Source organism: Sphaeramia orbicularis, chromosome 17 (genome assembly GCF_902148855.1).
Source record: "Sphaeramia orbicularis chromosome 17, fSphaOr1.1, whole genome shotgun sequence".
NCBI lineage: Eukaryota > Metazoa > Chordata > Actinopteri > Kurtiformes > Apogonidae > Sphaeramia > Sphaeramia orbicularis.
The window spans coordinates 26,239,015-26,258,631 of NC_043973.1; the positions used below are offsets into that span (position 1 = coordinate 26,239,015).

The window sequence follows — 19,617 nt, forward strand, 5'->3', positions numbered from 1 at the left end:
GAAAAAACAATGAGGGCAAAAAAAAAAAAAAAAAAAGTCATCAAACTATAGATAAGAGAGGTGAAATTAAAAGGACAGATACATGGACAGACGAAAGAGAAACGACATGGGGAGGACAGCGCATGCCAGCCTGGGGAGGTTTTTTTGCGGAGGTGGAGGTAGACAGAAAGCAGGTGGATGTTTAGACAGAACGATAAGACAGCCTGGCTGACAGAACACCTGATAAGCAGCCTGACTGTCAGGTTTGGCAGGCTGGCAGTGAAGCAAGAGAACAGGGCAAAGAGGAAAGGCAGGCAGATGGGTTAAACTGAATAAAGGCAGCTCAGAGATTGTAAGAGCATAATTTAGAAGAGCTGCACCTGGTATTAAATTTGAGACTCTATTAATGTAGAGTTGAATGCAAATGCAAATCCAGACTATTCAATTCCATGAGTAAAGTGGAGCATCCGAGGCTGAATGTATTTAGATCATACGCAAACCCAGCATTGTGATGGTGAGAGCTCCTCTCCTAACCCCTCTGGTATTTTCCTAATTTTCCAGCATATTAAAAGCCTTGTTTTTGGTCACTGGCTACCAGTGTTTTCGACAAGATTATTAGTTTGTGTTCATTAATTCAGCTGGTCTGTCTCACAGTCTGCCAGGCCTATTTTGAGGTTACATCTGCAGCGTTAACTACACAAACCCTCTGCTCTCTTCAATACAGGGAAGCCCCAGACCATCGAAAGCTCTGAGCGTGTGCAGCTGTCGGGCACATATAACGTACGGAAAGGGAAGCTCCAGCTGCCGGTCAACCGCTGGACCAGACGACAGGTCATCCTCTGCGGCACCTGCCTCATCGTCTCCTCTGTTAAGGAGAGCCAAACGGGGAAGATGCACATCCTGCCACTCATTGGAGGAAAGGTGTGTCTGAGTCACGTCACAGCCGTGCATGAGCGGAATAGCATAATGGTCTCTCTTTTTTTCTTTTTTCAACCAGTTCTTTTATGGTGATGTTTTGTTTTATGCTTTGAATCATAAACCTATAATGCCATATCACCCTGATAAAGTCACTCATATTACCCTCCAAATGTGTGCCTGTGCAGTGAAGTTTGTCCTTTTCACCTTGATGAACTGTTTGTCCTTCCCTGTGACATCCAGGAATGCTTTGTTCATTTTAGCGCAAGGTGACACCAAAATAGTGCAAGCCAGGTTTTTAGGATTCAGCAGGGAGTGTCTCTTTTTGGATCTGGAGTCATGGCATACTATAATATTTAAACAGCCTTTCTAAAATTATATTTCCTGGCTCTGAGACAGTTTTTTTGTTCTCATAGCGTTAAGGACCAAGTGTCGGGTAGGGACCTTTATCTCTTTATTACTTTATGGATCTGTGTATCTGCAAGGCCACTAAATAAGCTCTAAGCATTCTCTTTTAAAGCCCTCTTTATTATTTCCCTGACACAATGGCCACTCCATATCTCACCACACCCAGTTTTTTAAACATTTCACGCACAACACATGACCTCCAGTCAACTATTCATCCATACAGTGCCTCTCCATGTGCCTGTGTGTGGAAAATGTGTGTGTATGCATGCATGTATGTTATTCAATCACTGTAACTAGTCAGCCATTCATTCACAGGGTTCATGTGCCTGAGTGTGTGTATGATTCCACGTGGCTAGAAAGCTACTTCACGTACATTTAATTTCGCTCATGTCACGCACATGTGTTCAGTATATGATCATGCGTGCTTTAAATACTTTCATGTGTGCTTCCGCTCGACTGGATTTTTATTAACCCGCAGCCATTAAGCATCTAACGGTCCTTTAACACAAACTGTGTCAAATACAGGCCAAACCACTGAGACGTCAGCTTTTTTTCTCTCCGTTTTCCATTCTTTTGACTTCACTTTTCAGGGGTAACGTTTGTATTAAGAGGTGGTGCAGATATGTCAGTATTTCAGCCTCTAACGTCACTATTCTTTTGTGTCGCTGCAGGTGGAGGAGGTGAAGAAGCACAATCACTGCTTGGCCTTCAGCTCGGCAGGTCCTCAGAGTCAAACCTACTACGTTAGCTTTGACAGCTTCACGGAGCACCTGCGCTGGCACAGACACGCTGCCAAGGTATTGTGTGTGCATGTGCATCAGATCAGGACAAAGAAATGCAAGCATATGCTCCCCAGCTCTTCTTACGGGTCAGCTGCATTGTATATCACAACATGCGTGACTGCAAGATGAAATGTGAAAATATGGCACTGCACCCACTGTAATTCCACAGCCAGTGTGAGCTGAGTGGACTGAAAACATGCACGGTGTTGTTCGCTCTGCAGTATTAAAACCCCAGTGTCTCTGGTTGCACTCATACACATAAACACCAAAGGCTCTCTCTCCTTTCTGTCATTTGAACCCAAGTAGGCCATAGCCAGAAAACCTCTTTTCTAAATATTAACAGGGACATGCATGTCACCCGCACCCAGAGGGCCACTCAGAATAGAAGCCTGGATAGAAGCAGCACGTGCCTCAGTGACGTCTGCTAAGCCTTTAGCTACAGCATTTCCACTCTGAGAGGCTCCAGTATAAGATGAAGTGGACGTTCATGCTGTCATTTCATTTTCAGTGGCAGCCTCTATGATTCTGACAAGAAAATGTCATACGTGCGCTTCACACCTGCAGTTAATGAGATTGCGTGATGATGTAATTTGTTACCTTAAGTCTGTGGTATGACCTAACCTATGGGACTTTCCCTTGACTTCTCCTGACGTTGTAATCCTAAGCAGATTGGCCATTAAATGACATTTGACCCCTCAGCAGCAGGCAACAGTCCTCACACAGTAAACTAGTAAAGTCTCCTACAGTGGAAATAATCCTATTAAATTCCACATTTCTCTTTCTGTCACCTCATCCCTCTTGTCATTTTTTCCCATTTGCCAATCAACTTCATGTAGATGGTGTCACAGAGGATCAACTCAGTGGACCTGTCCTGCTGCAGCCTGGAGCAACTTCCTCCTAACCTCTTCTACAGCCATGACCTCACCCACCTCAACCTCAAACACAACTTCCTGCCTGCAGACCAGCGCCTGCAACAGCTGCAGAGGTACATTGTCATCATAAAGCTACAGTAAACACACCTGAGAAACAAGGAGTTGAAATGACAGGAGGAAGTGAAGGATAAGAAAAGAGAGGGCTGGGCCGAGGAGGCTTCACAGGTCGAGGATCTTGTTCAATGCAGTTTGAGTGACTTGATTTGGGCAAGATCCGACTTGAGATAGTTTAACCTATGAATTTTTGGCCAAAACAAGAGATGGGCTGGGCTGTGGTACAATACAAAAACTCCCAATCTAAACATGGCTTGCAATCTTATATCTACCCATGAGGTCTTAATCTTTTTTGACAACATCATTATGTGATCACTGCCATTTGTCCATCCGTGAATCTAAAACATGATGAAACTTGATGGGAGGTCAGGCAACGGACAATTAAACTTTCTTTCTATTCTTAAATAAGGGCGGAGGCTTGGTTTGTTTTTTACTGTCTTTGACATTAGGAAGCTCTAGGCTGAATTATAATTTAACAGTCAGTTAAATGAAAACAAACTAATCAGTGGAATCAACTGACAAAGGAATGCCATAATTTGTGGGTTCTTTGTGTTTATTCATTTAAGATTTGCATGTGCTTGTTAGGCCTACCATAATATTAAAAAAATTGTCACATTACAATTATTTGAAATAACCATGATAATTGTGTCCATTTTCTTCTATGAAATCAATTCTTTGAAATGAACAAAAATGATATTTTATTATGACCACCCCAGCATTTGTCATGAACTGTTGTAATGACTTCAAATGCCATTCTTCAATGTAGAATGAAAGAAATGGCTTGTTTCAGTTTAAAGGTTAGCTTTTTTTATTATCCCTGTAGGAAAGTTCTGTCACAGCATTTTAACCATCCTAGTACACACAGCACCTAGTGTTAGCATTTAGCATTAGCGAACAGTAGGAGCAGTGAGCTGCCATTGAAGGAGCTCAGGGACTACCTCCAGATCTTCATCATTACTGTGGTCAAGGGTACTGACGGGTATAAACCTACGTATACCTGCTTTCAATGGGGGGGGGGACTCAACGCAGAAATGCTCAGACCATCAGGGAATTCAACCCTTGTGGCTGTTAGGCAGACACGTGAACCACCATATTGAGTGCTTTAGTGCTTGGCTTGAATATCTCTCTGTATATTTAAGTCAGGAAAACAGAAATATAATTAATATTACACATGTCAACATTCTCTGTCAATCAATGTTAATCAAGGATTTTTACAGAAAACTCAACATATAACCTCTTTATAGAATTCGGTATGACTTATCGTGGATGTAGGCAGCAGCAAAGCCTATTATCACTTTAGACATGGAGTTAGCTTACATCTGCAGATGACCAGTTCCCAGCACAGAATATTCTCCAACATTAACTTCACATAAGTATATGAACACACACACCTTTAATAAGATTTTGGAAAGGGAATGAGAGAGGACCACTCTTGTCGTCACCCTTCAAACCAGTTACTGCCAGAGACAATGAGAGGAGGGACAAGGAGGAGGTATGAAGACATTGACACAAAGTAAAGCTTCACTGGACACAGCAGGTCACGGCTGGCAGCCTTGGACAACTTTAGCCTTCGTCTGCAATTTGCAGAACATGTGCCTGAGCAGTCTAGGACAGGAGCCACTGACATGCAGGGACCGAAGAGGCTAGCCAGAGCTGTGCTGTACCAGGCTAGGCCAAACTAGCCCAGAGTCCATAAGGGTGTACGTCTGCAGGGAAGCTTTTAATGTGCCTGGACTCCCTTACACACTCTCTCTTTTTCTCACACACACTCTCTCTCTCTCTCTCTCTCTCTCTCACTCTCTCTCTCTCTCGCTCTCTCTCTCGCTCTCTCTCTCGCTCTCTCTCTCTCTCTCTCTCTCTCTCTCTCTCTCTCTCTCTCTGTGGGCACCATCTGCTGCATGCTTATCACGGTCCCAGATTAAAGCCCACAGCCAAGACGTGTGTATGTGTGTGTGTTTGTACTCTTCTACTGTATCACATCTCTGTGCATTCTAGTACAAATGCATGCCATGCCTGTTAAAGCCTTTCATCCTGAAAATCATTGCCAAAGTGTTTTTTCCATTAATTGACAGAATTATGTGGATTTGATGTGTGTGAAGTGTTTGCAGTTCGGAGCGTGCGTGTGTGTGAAAGAGTTGCTTGCTTCTATGTAAGGGAAAACCGGCTGCAGGCTACAGATTTGAGGTCAGTGCATACAGAGTCTTGATACAGTATGGCACTCTTTTTTTTTTTTTTCTTTTAAAATGGCTGCACTGACAGAAACGTGACTGTGTGTGGCTATGTATATATTATTTTTGCACTTCTGTGAGTCTTCCCAATAGTAAATGAGTAGGAGGCCAGGATGTTATGACGCTCTACAGCAGTCACTCTGTAAATCTTTTATATTTTTTTTATTTTTTAATCCTCAGGATAATGACTAGTGTTACAAAGAAGATGAATGCTAGTGGAATAACTAGTTTGCACAGCTCCCCTGCTGGTCAAGTGAGATAGCATCCATTTAGCTTTGCCAAACCTAAGTAGGTTCATCCGCAGTTGACCCAGCATGACAGAAAAAGAGGTCAGTAATGAGAATTGAGATTTATAGTTTGCTGAAAATAGAGTCATTTTGACGGAAACATGTAGCAGTTACTTGAGAACTTGCTCGGTCCCTGTGAGGCTGGAGTCAGGAACAGTCATTCTCTGTACGCGACCTCCATGTGGGTGTATGTGTTTTGGTGTGGACAGTTGTGAGAGTCTGTTTTTGTTTCAGTATAAACACAGCCTTTCACTAACATCTATCATGGGGTCACAGAGCTTTGTATTTTTCTAAGAGGAATGGAATGTGTGAACCTGCCACATGCCTCTCCCCTACTCTCGCTTTTCTCTCTGGCCAAATACTAACTGGTGGGAGATTTGCCAGTCAGATATGCATAATCAGTTGTCTGGGATACTAGCTCTTTCCTCTGGCATGGGACTGACTACCCAGTATGCACCTCTCTGTGAGACAGAGGTCAACGGTGTGCGAGGGGAACGGCTGACGTTCCATGCATATGATTGAACCTTTGGCCTGTTTATTTACATATGTATGACAGTTCAGTGCATTTCGGAGGATGTAAAAGTCATAGAATGGAAGGAAGAAGGGACAAAGTCACAACATAACACTGATAAAATAGTATTTTATAAAGTTTTATGTCAAATCTGTATGATAACAGTATAATTCATTTGTAGTATTTGGCCATTTGACTATGAGAAGTACAATATTTGCTCATTTTCCATTTTCATTAGATGTTATTTTTGTTTCATCACGCTGTTTAGTTTCTTATTTCTGTTTAGCTGAGATTAGTACCAGGTGCAGTTAAGTAGTTTTAATTTGTACAGCTATTATGAGTACAATTTTGATGTATAGAAGCTCAAAAAGGTAGGATGAAGGACTGCAAAAAAAACACTTATTACATGACCTTTATGATATAAAGCCACTTTTTAATACAACACCTTGAATTTGTTATTAATGTTTCACTTTTTTCATTCTAATATTTGTTCATGTTTCTATTCATACCCCTAGTTTTAGTTTTGTTACCTTGAATAATTCTAATTTTCTCTTCAGTTAACCGTGTTTTGCTTTCTACAGTCCTGACTCCTCAGCCACTTAATTCTCCATTATGTTCACCAGTTGATCATAAACTTTGTAACTGCTGTTTAATACAAAATGGCTAGCGTGCAGGTGGTTTATTACAGCTTTTATAATGGAAGAAGGGAGCTGCCTCGTATGGATGGAATTGTATAATTTAAATCTTGATTGGCTCTGAATAATGCGGAACTAACAGGGTAAAATCCAGTAAGATATAGGAAGATCAAAAGATTGGACAAACAGGCAGAGCATGACACAGACAAGGAGAGAGTGTGAGGAGGGGTATGAGCGTTACTCAGCAAATTATAGAGGTGATTTAATAGTGGAGTGACATTTTCTCACACCCCCTCCCCGTAGCCTGCAGGAGTCACCCTCAGCTGGAATTACTTGGCTACACTAATCAATAGCCCTGATGTCTAGCTTGTCCTCTTCATCACCATGATGCACCGTGTTCATGTGTGTGTGACCCATATGTGTAAACAGGGAGGAGAATCAAGTAGTGCCAGTTTAAGCAGCTGCTCTGTCCCATGGTGCAAATATGGCAAGTTGCCCATCTCCGGCTTGCCGTAGCTGCTGTTTCTCTGTGGATATGATAGGTGATAGCAGGTTGCATGTCTGTGTATGTGTGTAGATGGATAAATAAAGACAAGAGTCCTTTCCCCTGCTTTGCTTTGTTCCCTTGGCTCCCTCCCCCCCTGAAGGGCTAACCCCTCTGAAGGTCACTGCTCTGCCATGGGACACCACGTCAAATGCCTCTGGTCACTGTTGTTTGAATGAAAAACACAAGACGTCAGCACAGTGGTTGTATGTTCAACAATCAAACGTGATGGTTTAGTCTTAATATGTAAAAGGGCTGTTTATTGGAGTGTTGGTCAATGGAAATGTATGTTTTTGCCTTAAACAAACTCTGTGTAACCTGTACTACTTCTACTTTGCACACGAATTTATGGATATCTTGTCTTGAAATATTTATGTTGACAAGACACAACTACATCGTCTCTCCTCTCCTCTCCTCTCCTCTCCTCTCCTCTCCTCTCCTCTCCTCTCCTCTCCTCTCCTCTCCTCTCCTCTCCTCTCCTCTCCTCTCCTCTCCTCTCCTCTCCTCTCCTCTCCTCTTCCCTTCTCTTCCATTTCCAGGTTTTCTCGTCTGCGGAGTCTCAACCTGTCCAACAACCACCTTGGCCAGTTCCCCCTTGCCATCTGTGAAATCCACACCCTGACTGAGGTCAACCTCAGCTGTAACTACTTGGCCTCTGTCCCCAGCTCTGTCGGAGCAATGACCAAGTAGGTAACAGGAACAAATTGTGGAATGTACACTATGGTTGAGTTATTACCTTTTAAACAACAACCAAAATCAGTGAGATTTGTTGCAAGGTCAAAATGTTTAATATGTCTGTGAGTTACTCTACTATGAATTCTATTGTAAGTGTTTGTTTTACCTCTCCCTTCCTCTAACGTTGATAATTATGCAACTCTTTCACTTCAAAGGCCTCTAATGTACTTGTATTGACACCATATCAGGGTTGCCAAACCAGTCAACCCTTTCATAAATCAACCACATTTTTGCCAGTTTCATTGTTAAAAGTTTACATAGTCAAATGTGGCCATCACCTAGCAACACGCATACGGGATAGCAACCACCTTGGTGTATTTAAATAGTTTCAACATGTGAGCAAACAACAGCACAACTTGCACAGATCATCTGTGGTGACACTTTGTCTGCTCTGAGTGAATTGAGTGTTTGCCAGGCTACACATATCAAAGTTCAGTTCAGTCATCTTATTTCTAGTTTATTTAAAATGTCTTAATCATTTTGTATAGTTTTATTAACTTTTTTAATGATTCTATCCTCTTATATTTATACACACTTTTAACCTTAAGGATTTGCTGTATTTTTTTAGACTATTGAATTGCATGTTGAGTGTATGTTTTCACTATTACTATTCTTACTATGATTATTACTGTTATTAGGTTGAGGTGGCAGCAGTGTTACTCTGCCAAAATCACACATTTCTTAGTGCTAGGTGAACATTTGCAGGAGAATGGAACAAAGCTGATTTCACTGGCTTAAAACCAGTTGTTTTCTTGGAAGTGCTTGGAACGTTTTACGTTTTGGTTTTAGCTCCTAAATCGACCCCTTAATTGTGGCAAAGCCCAGCAGGCACTCTTTAAAAAGTATTGGGAAAAATGCACATCCAATAAGACACTTAAACTTGATATTTCATGCCTTATTGTACAGGTCAAATTGACCCTTTAATGACAAAACAGGTCATTCAAAAAACAATATGGGACATTATAAGACTCGTTCAATACTGACAGCCTGGATGACAAAGTGAAACCTCATTCAGAAGTAAACATGCAGGTATGTGTGTTGAAACAGGGCTACATGAGAAGTTAATCTGCAGGAATGATCTGGCATGCTTAGAAATTCCTTAAGTGGCCAGTAGGGCATTTATGGTGTTACTGCCATCTGCTGGCTATTAATTGTATTGAACGTGAAGGCAGAAACAGTTACGTTATCACCACATTGGCTTCATTCCTGAGTGTCACGGCCTATGGGGAAAAAAAGAGAATTGTTGAGAAATGTTCTTATCACCTCTTTCTTAATTCATTTAATTTCAAAATTCATTCATTCAGTTCATTGCTTAATCTCCTGTTGCTCTCCCAGCTTGCAGACTTTCCTGTTGGACGGCAACAGTCTAAATGATCTGCCCAATGAGCTGGGTTCCCTCCAGAGGCTGAGTTACCTAGGCCTTTCCTTCAACCAGTTCAGCCACATACCCCAAGTGCTGGAGAGACTGGCCTCCATGGAAAAGCTGTGCATGGCTGGCAACAACCTGGAAACACTAACCCTGCAGAATTTCAGACTGCTCCGCGTTAAACACATCGATCTACGGTAATGCATCAAACAGGCAGATTTAACACACTGTTGTATGCTGTATGTATGTGATTTGAAGCTTGAACATTATCAGTACAGGGATTTACTTCCTTGTCAAGACCAAGAACTGCGCATGTGTCAAGAAATGTACCACATGTTATACAACTAATGATAGAAACAAAAACACTGAGTGAGAGTCAAAACATGAGCAGACAGCCAGACAGCACGGAACTAGGAGATCATTTGCTTGTAGTGGCTCCATCAGGTGTCTCCCCTTTGTTTGGAAAAACAAATAGCTGGAGTGACTTGCACTATTCTTCTGTTAATACTTTACCATTTCCCACTTTGCTTGAACTGCGTCAGTAGATGATTTTTTTAAAATTCTTTTGGCCAAGATCAGCTGTTGTGTTTTGAGGATTTGGAATCATGTGTTGATGAAGAAGCTGTGACAGGACATCAGGTCAACACAGTATTGTTTAATTGTGCTGAGAAGCAAATACATTCATCTATTTGATATTTCACTCTCCTCAAATAGAAGGATTTGCTGTTTATTATGGTCTTTTGTTTGGTATCATTTTTGTCATCAGTGAAACAGACACTAATTGTAGATGACAGTATAATGATTGGTAATTTAGTTTGCCCTCAATTCGTTAGAAATCAAAAATAACAATATTGCACATGAACAAATACAGAACTCAAGAAGCTGCACAGTGTGGGTAATCACCCATGGTGCACGCGGTCCCTCCCTTCAAAGAAAGGCCGCAGTTTGTGCAGTTCTGTCTCATCTCATCGCAGTAAGTGAACCTTTTTCCCCTCCCTGCTCCCTCTGCCAGGTTGAATAAGATCTCCATCATGGTGCCAGATGAGCCTGATCTGCTGAGACACGTGACCCACTTGGATGTGAGGGATAACAGGCTGAAGGACCTGGATGCGTCCGTCTTCCCCAGGCTGGAGGTGTTCCACTGCGAGAGGAACTGCATCGAAAGCCTCAAGGCCAAGGGCTGCTTGTTGAAAGGCATCTACGCCTCCAACAACGGTGGGTTGGCACGCATGTTCTGTGTGGGTGCGTTCATGCGTGCTTTTACGTTTCTTTGCACTTGGAGCCTGCAACATGTAACTCACCTTACAGATGTCATCCTGCTTTTTCTATGTACTGTATCTTCATTTGAGCCTGTGTCGATCTGTCTGCGTGCGTTCGTTTTCTCATCAGTGCTGCAGTCTCATTGTCTCCCACCATCATCCCTTTTGCACTCCACCCTCCCCACCACCCAAATGTCCCCTGCATTTTCCATCTACCTGCATTTGTATTAGTCTGCCCTTGCTGTAGGTTAATGTGTTTGTATTTCTTCCAACAGAGCTACGACAACTGGATGTCAGTCCTGTGCCCTCTAATCTTAGTTACATGGACATCTCGAGGTGAGAGAAATCCCTTGTACAAACGCAAATAAATAACGCAGCATTACTTCAGAAACCTTTGAAAAATGTAGCACATTTATGTTGCATCCTCTGTTTCCTACAAATCAGAGCAGCTGTAGTTTTAAATGACAAAAATAACAGAAACTGTCACGCTACTATACAGGATACAGGACACAAAAAGGTTCTTTGAAAGTGCGGTTAAATGTCAGCTTAGAAAGCTGTCACTCTTTAACTACATCTACCTTGACCTTTGACTTGACCTTTGCTTATTAGAAGAATTTAAAGGATAAACCATGCACGTTAAGAGCTGATAATAATAAACTACCGAGACACAACTGCGCTATAATTACACAGTTTATTTGAAAATGTCTTTGAAAATTGTGTTCAAATTTGGCCTCAAAAAAGGTGTTGGACCTTGTTTTGTTCAGATCATCTGTTGTAGAGTTGTAATCACAGCTGAAAAAGTAAATCTGCTCTGATCCAAAAAGTAGAAGGGCCAGTTTCAAACTAAAATGCAAGTTGGTTCCTTATGTTTTTTTTAGGACGCCACTATTGGGAATTTAAATGTAGTAATGCAGTTTTGTAGAATATTTTCTATTTTAGGTATCATAGTTGACAAACAGCACATCATTTATCATCATCATCACCTCCTCTCCTATAGGAACCGTATGGAGTCCTTGCCAGATTGGCTGTGTGAAGCTAAGAAACTGGAAGTTCTGGATGTGAGCCACAATCTCATCACTGAGCTTCCAGCCCGGTGAGTCCCTCTCAGTGATGTGTCCGTGTTCTGTAAATGGAATACAGTGTTGCATTTTTCTCTCTGTCGCTTGCCGGCCTGTCATCTATCCCCCATAGAGCCTCATAAATCACACAGATAGCCTGTAACCTCCACAGCTTCGCCCATTCCCTTCCTCTTTATATAGCTTTTTAGAAGGTCAGTTCAGATGCAGCCCACTTCAGCCTCATCTTTCTGTCTCAGCATTAGGAGCCTTCCTACCTCTGCTTCTCTTTTCACTTTTCTCTTTTCCTCCTCTCTTCCACTGGTTTCGTCATTGGCTCCAGATTTTTATTTATTTATTTATTTTTTTACCCAATAAGTGTCAGGATGATGAATTTCAGCTGCAGGTTCCACTAGCAGCGTTGCTATTTTCTTATTTCACATTCTCATCATCCTTAATCTTCTTTTGGACTATCCTCATTTCCATGTCTGTCTGTCTGTCTTGTCTATTTAAACACCTGTTCCAGAAAATAGTGCGTATATTTATCTTCTAACTCAACATCTACATCCATGTTCTTCATTTCTCACAGGTTGTTATGCAGCAACAGCCTGAGGAAACTGAGTGCAGGACACAATCAGTTGCAGAAGCTGCCTGAAAGGGTGGAGCGCCCTCTGCTGGAGGTTTTAGATGTACAGCACAATCAACTGGTGGAGCTGCCCTGCAACCTGTTCCTAAAATCTGACAGGTAGCATCAATCATCACCAAAGAGCGATTTGTTTTTCATCAGATAATGCACCCGACATCAGAGACAAAGATTAAATGTAGAAAAACTGCAGTTATATGAAGATGAAGGACAGACATTATGAGTTAGACTTTAATCGAGGACAAGATGCCCATGGGCAAGGGCGGCAGGCAAATAAAAAACAGTCAAACTTTGAAAGGGTTTTAGAAGGGAAGGCTTGTTAATGGGGGTCATACAAGTCAGAGATGATTTACAAGTTTGCAATTTAAGTAACCCATCTAATTTTTATTGTCTGTATCAGAATGAAAATAATAACGAACTTGTCCTTTCATTTTTTATGTTTTTTTTTTTTTTTTCTACTTGCAGCTTACGGTGCCTAAATGCATCAGCCAATAAGCTGGAGCACATGCCACCATCCAGCCTATCAGAGGAGAGCCACAGCATCCTCCAAGAACTTTATCTGACGAATAACCGGCTGACAGATAAATGTGTACCCATGTTGACGGGCCACACACACCTTCGAATTTTGCACATGGCCTATAACCATCTTCAGACTTTCCCTGCAAGGTAAACGACTAACTCTGGGGATCCATTCAAATAGTTTTACTTAAGAAGGTTCTAAACTGAATGAAATGACCCAGACGTATCTTAGTGTCACCTGTCTGAATTCTCTAAATGAAATGAAAAGGAAAGGAGCTTTGATGCTTCCTTTAGCATGTCCTTTAGCATAGGATATACCAAACCATCCTTTACCAGTGGAGAGGATACGATGCCATCCCACAATTCAGTGCAGCAGCAACAGTGACCTGACTGTTCATTAAAACCAACAGCCCACATAACAGGATGTGCATTTCAATCTTATTCCACAGCTGTCTAATGCATTTTATACTTTGCTTGTTTTATACTTTTACACTTTCTTGTGTAAAATGTGAAGGTAATGCAGCAGAACCTCTACTTAGTCTGCATGAGTTAGATCTTCACAGTTAATTATCATTATATCGTTGATTAATTTTTGGCTCCTTCAGTCTCAGACACCATAACAAACCCAAACGGTGATTTCTAAAGTGGATCTTTGGTAGAAAGAGAAATGCAGCTGAATCAGGCATGAGAAAGAGTATTTTTTGGGTCAGAATTTGTTTTGTTATATAAATGCAGGCAGATGATGTTAAAGTCAACAATTAACTTTATGAATGATCACATGTAGGCTTATAGTTTTAAGTTTTGACACTTTCTGCTTATCTTGCATAGATTTATTATCATGATAATGATCATACTGATTCAGGATTCAGGATGTAGGTCTATTTCTGTTCCAACCATGGTAGTCATGGTTCCCGTGGGGTCTTACAAAGTCTTAAAATTCTTGAATTTACAAATCTGCCTTTAATACCTTAAAAAAGTCCCTATGTAGCCATAAACTTGTTCACTGTACTGTGTATGTCCAAGCTGCAAAGAAAAGAATGTTAGTCGATTCAGTTCCACTTGTTCCAACCCAACAATTTATATTATAATGAGGAACTAATTATCGCTAACTATGCAGCCCCAGTGAGAAATGAGTCGGAACGGTGAGAATAAAGGCATTGGAGTAAATAAATACATTTTCCTAAATTCTAGGAGTCACAAGTTTTTCCAGTATGGCCGTGAAATGGGCATTAAATTTTGTTCAAAGTAGTCTTAAAAAGGTTTTAAAAAGTCTTAAATTTAACTTCCTAAACCTGTAGGAACCCTGGTAATGAAGTCACATTTTTACTGCATTGTCCATTTTTTAAATCCTGCATTGAAGAACACAAGAAGAATGCACCAAATAAACTGACATGAGTTTTATATAGTTCATCTTCAGAGCATCATTGTTTTACTTCAGCTAACCTATGTTACATAAGCCTAATGAAAGTGCAGCTGGATTCTCTGAGCATGAAGGTGTCGTTTCCTAAGTCCTTATGAATTCTCCTTTTCATCTTTCCTTAACCCCATGACATTTTCACCGAAGTCAGTCTGACCAGTATGTGCTCCTCTCATTGTTTGTTCTTACTAGTTGAGCAATTTTATAGGTCAAATTAATGATCGTTTTTGTAAACATTTCACATTTTGAAAAGGGTCAGTTTTATATTTAATTCTCACATGTAAGATGCTACACAATATGACCTTTTTTTAAACATCATTTTAAATCCTCAGCATGCTCAGTACTTTCTCATTTTCCTCCAGTAAAATGGCAAAGCTGGAGGAGCTGGAGGAGGTGGACCTAAGCGGAAACATGCTGAAAACTGTGCCCACTACAATCATGAACTGCCGACGGATGCACACACTCATCGCCCACTCCAACGCCATCGAGGTCTTTCCTGAGGTTATGCAGCTGATGGAAATGAAGGTAAGGCAGTAGTAGAATCACGTTCCTGTGTGTGCGTATGTATATACAGTAGAGTATGATGGGTGACCTACAGGAGTGTGTGTGTCACATCTTTTCCTTTTCTGTTAGTGTGTTGATCTCAGCTGTAATGAACTAAGTGAGATCACTCTGCCTGAGAATCTGCCTCCCAAGCTTCAAGAACTGGACTTGACAGGAAACCCTCGCCTCAACCTGGACCATAAGACCTTGGAGCAGCTCAAGTATGTCCTCATTTCACTACACATTTCATTATTTTATTGTACTGCAGATAGGCCCGGTCATGTGACTACAGCATATAGTTGTGCACATTAAAGTTGTGTTTTCTGTCTGTACATTACTTTTTTTGTACTTTTTATTTTGTCATAGTCTATGAATATTAATTTTTTTTATCCAAATACAACGGTTTTGCTTTTGCAGAAAAACCTGAAGTAAATGGCTTGAATGGAATATAATACGCAGCCCATTGATTTTAATTTATTAATGCCTCTACATGATACAGTGAATCTTGATTTGTTTAATGTTGTGTTTTCAGTAATATTCGCTGCTTCCGTATTGATCCACCTCCCACCTTTTCATCGAATGAGGCATCGGGTGGGCCTGCTGTGTGGAGTCACGGCTACACAGAGGCCTCAGGCGTCAAAAACAAGTGAGTTCAGTCTAGTCAACAATAAGAAAAAAAAACACAACAACCATCGCACTTGTCCAGCGAAGCCTCTCTAATCCCTGCCTCCTGAGAATGCACATTGTTCATGCCACATGACTGAAATGAAGGAAATATTGTGGCAGTTGTTGAAACCATGAGTCACATACACTCACATCTTAGAAATGCTGAATTGAATTGTCAATACATGTCAGTATTAAGAGAAACAGCTTTAAGCAATCAATGAAAGCTTTGTTTCCAGCAGTTATCAGTATGTGGAGTAATATGATTAATATGAACAGAGGATTTACTCTTTTTATTGCCTTTCCTTCGTTGTTTTCTTACTGAGCACATGTTTTATATGCCTTTTGTTTGTTGATGTCCTTTCAGACTGTGTGTTGCGGCGCTTTCAGTGAACAGCTTCTGTGGGAGTCGGGAGGCTCTGTACGGTGTGTTCGATGGGGATAGGAATGTGGAGGTGCCCTACCTTTTGCAGTGCACAATGAATGACGTGTTGGCTGAGGAACTGCATAAGACCAAGAGCGAAGAGGACTACATGACCAACACCTTCCTCGTCATGCAAAGGTAGACACTAGATATGTACAGTGACATAAGGTTTTGGGTAAAACCATCCACAATGTTTTACCTTTACCTTTTCAGACTTAAATGTTTTTCATGCTTTTCATTTTCGTTTGTCTCATCCAGGAAATTGGGAACTGCAGGGCAGAAGCTGGGCGGCTCAGCGGCTCTATGCCACATTCGCCATGACCCCACTGACCCTGGTGGCTGTTTTACACTCACAGCAGCCAACGTGGGCAAATGCCAGGCCATCCTGTGCAGAGATGGGAAGCCGTTGTCCCTGTCGCTGCTTCACAATGTGGGGCTTGAAGACGAATACCATAGGATTAGGCAGCACAGGGCGATAGTTACTGAGGTAAAACTCCACAAAGTATCACACTGATCCACAGTATGAAAGTCAGTTATTGGTGGTGCTATTTTAAAAATAAAGGTTCCCACGTGTCCTGGATAACCTGGAAACCAGCTGACCAATACAAACATAAAATGTCTTAGAAAATTATTTCATCATTCTCATATTGTCAACTACTATAATTGGAATTCTATATTTTTATGTAAAAGTAAGAACACTCAGTCTAGATTTGTCACATCACAAAACAAAAACTACTGCTCATGACTACCAGTTATGAGCATTGGTTAATATAATTCCCTAGAAAACTTTTTTTCATGTGTAGTATTTAATACTGTTGAATATAAATGAATGAGTATAAGCATCTCAGAGATCACTTCAAAGATAATGTATGACCATAGACTGCCATGGACTCTTTTATATCAAAATTCCACAATAAGGAATGTATATGGCGTGATCCTGAAAATGTTGTTCTGGAAAATTATCTCTAGAAAAGAGTGGGAACCCTAGACATTTGCTGTATTTGCTTATAATGGAAACTTTTGTCAATGTTCAGTCACAGTTATTTTTCTTTTTAAACAGGACAACAAGGTTAATGGTGTGACCGACTCGACGCGAATCATGGGCTACTCCTTCCTTTACCCATCAGTCATCCCCTGTCCTCATGTACAAACAGTCACTCTCACCTCACAGGATGAGTTCTTCATCCTGGGCAGCCGAGGCCTGTGGGACACTGTGTCTCCTACGGAGGCGGTTGAAGCTGTCCGAAATGTTCCCGACGGTCTTGCAGCTGCAAAGAAGCTGTGTACCCTGGCACAAGGCTACGGCTGCACCGACAGCCTCAGCGCTGTCGTGGTCCAACTCAGCGTGAGTGAAGACTGCTGCTCTTGCTGCTGCTCTGAGCCTCCGCAGCCGCCTCCTAGCCCCGGCCTGGGCCCCTATCCATCATCGTCTTCTGCTATCAAGGAGCGGCCGTCTGATGGCTCCCTCCCTGTGCCCCCCTCCTCCTGCAGTGAAATCAGCAGTGAGATCAGCACCAGTGAGATGAGCAGTGAAGTGGGTTCCACAGCCTCATCTGATGAGCCTCCACAGAGTTCCCTGGTGCTGCTGCATGATCAGCCCCATCACCCTCACCTCCACCTGCACCACCAGGCCCACTCACTGTCTCTACACCAGCAGGCTCACACCACAACCCAACCCTGCCAATACTTGTACCCAGGAACAGAGCTGCCCTCTGCCCGCAGCTGCTGTGCCCTTCACCCTGCCTGTTTAGCAGGTTCTTTCCAGAGGCAGCTCTCTAGTGCCACATTCTCTAGCGCCCTTTCTGATAATGGGCTGGACAGCGAAGATGAGGAACCAATTGCTGGTGTTTTCTCTAATGGGAGCCGTGTAGAGGTAGAGGCGGATGTTCACTGCCTAAAATTAGAATCCATGACCTCGTCACCCCAAGTAGCACCACCTTCAGCCTCTGGTCAGGAGCGTACCCTACTCAGTTTGCCCCCACCACCGCCGCCTCCATGCACCCCAGAGCCCCTTGAAGAAGTTGTCGACATGACCCTTGGGGAGGCTGAGAACGGCCTGGAGAGAGATGAGTCATGGCAAGGAGCTGGAGCAGGAGGTGGAGATGGAGGAAAGATGGCGGGCAAGAGGAGAGGCAATGGGTCAGTGGCACGCCAGGAAAAAAGCCACAACCTTATTGAGGTGGCTGCTGACGCTCCCTCCAAGAAGTCAGGTGGCTACTTCACCGCTCCGGCTCAGCCTGACCCGGATGACCAGTTCATTATCCCCCCCGAGCTGGAAGAGGAGGTGAAGGAAATCATGAAGCAGCATCAGCAGAAACAGCAGAAGCCACCTGGGACGGATCAGCCCTCAGACTACTACGACACCCCACTCTGAACAACAGTATCCATCTACAGCCTCAACCGCTGTAATTTTACACAGACCTTCTTGGAGTGGCTGTTGAATGCACATGAAAAAAGTTCCATCCAACTTTTTTTTTAACAGCCCTCCAGCTCTCAGATGCTCGACACAGCCTCATCATTGGAGAACCATGCACTGTAACCTGCTCCAGCTGTTGTTATCCAAGCAACACATAGATAAGAGAAGCAAATGAGCCCTTTAATGATACTTAACCCTTTTGAATAGCCTGTGGACACAGGTCTTAGTGTTCATGGTTGTTCCATTCTCACAGACTGTGGAACATTGTTTTTACATTAGAGAACCAGCTGAGTATGTAATCAACACTAGTCTCTTTGCAATAGCATTAGCTCGCCACAACACTTGTTAATATGGATAACAGTTCCATGGTTTGTTTGTTTTGTAAGAACTTACCATATCTTTTAATGTGAAAGCAGTGAAGTTGCTGAAAGAACTTTTTAAAAACAGAAACACATAATCTTTTTATTATCAGTAAACTATGTTGAATGGTACACCAGTGATACCACACTTAACTGTTGTAGATAGGGCACTTAAAATACTGTATTTCTTCAGTAAATCATGGCTCTTGGCCTGTAAAATGGCATAGAAATTTTTTGTAGAAATTTTAAATACTAACTCCTAGGAGTTGCATACTCTTTATTGTGACTCAGTCACTTTACTAATCTTCTCTGAGAGAAATGGTGATTTTTTTTTTCCAATGACTGTAAATAAGAGAAATGTTGTATACTGATGCTTTTAAAGGAACTGCGTACCTGTATGTCGGTGAAGGTTTTAGTTGTGGGAGGATGTGTGGTTCACCCAGAGTTTGCTATTAAGGAGGTATCACCCCACTTCTCTATCTTACAGTGTCAACCACAATGATATGATACACACATCTACACACATACAAATGTAAATGTGCACTTGCAGTTCAGAAACTCCAACATTCCATGCAATACAATGACACAGAATTGCTCCACTTTGTTGTGAGTGTGATGTCCTGTAGTCATCACTGTATCTAATGAACACTAATAGACAGATTTTTGCATGCACACTTGCATGCATGCACACATACATACACTAGCACACACATACACAAACATACACAAACACACGCGCACACACACACACACACACACACAGGTAATATTAGTCCCACCTCCCTCCTACAGTAACTGTTACCACCGGCATGACTGTGTCAAGTTCAGTAATACAAACAAATATATTCACATGGAAAAGAGACAACACAAATGTTCCTGTCTTTGGTATAATAAATTTTAAATTTGTGAATATAAATCATGGTGTCTGGGACTTGTTTGTAAT

The 19,617-nt window shown here is 41.9% G+C and overlaps 1 protein-coding gene across 1 annotated transcript in view; it reads left to right on the forward strand.

The window, feature by feature from the left end:
* phlpp1 (PH domain and leucine rich repeat protein phosphatase 1) overlaps nucleotides 1-19,590 on the forward strand; it is a 46,158-nt gene extending 26,568 nt beyond the window's left edge. The window contains exons 2-17 of the mRNA XM_030160486.1: nucleotides 704-900; nucleotides 1,974-2,099; nucleotides 2,921-3,069; nucleotides 7,815-7,961; nucleotides 9,346-9,573; nucleotides 10,389-10,591; nucleotides 10,911-10,971; nucleotides 11,633-11,728; nucleotides 12,280-12,435; nucleotides 12,799-12,999; nucleotides 14,632-14,794; nucleotides 14,903-15,033; nucleotides 15,345-15,458; nucleotides 15,843-16,037; nucleotides 16,158-16,386; nucleotides 16,960-19,590. Of these exons, the coding sequence (XP_030016346.1) occupies nucleotides 704-900; nucleotides 1,974-2,099; nucleotides 2,921-3,069; nucleotides 7,815-7,961; nucleotides 9,346-9,573; nucleotides 10,389-10,591; nucleotides 10,911-10,971; nucleotides 11,633-11,728; nucleotides 12,280-12,435; nucleotides 12,799-12,999; nucleotides 14,632-14,794; nucleotides 14,903-15,033; nucleotides 15,345-15,458; nucleotides 15,843-16,037; nucleotides 16,158-16,386; nucleotides 16,960-18,273 (3,710 nt within the window). The 3' untranslated portion in view covers nucleotides 18,274-19,590. The remainder of the gene's footprint in view (nucleotides 1-703; nucleotides 901-1,973; nucleotides 2,100-2,920; nucleotides 3,070-7,814; nucleotides 7,962-9,345; nucleotides 9,574-10,388; nucleotides 10,592-10,910; nucleotides 10,972-11,632; nucleotides 11,729-12,279; nucleotides 12,436-12,798; nucleotides 13,000-14,631; nucleotides 14,795-14,902; nucleotides 15,034-15,344; nucleotides 15,459-15,842; nucleotides 16,038-16,157; nucleotides 16,387-16,959) is intronic.
* Nucleotides 19,591-19,617: the final 27 nt, after the last annotated feature.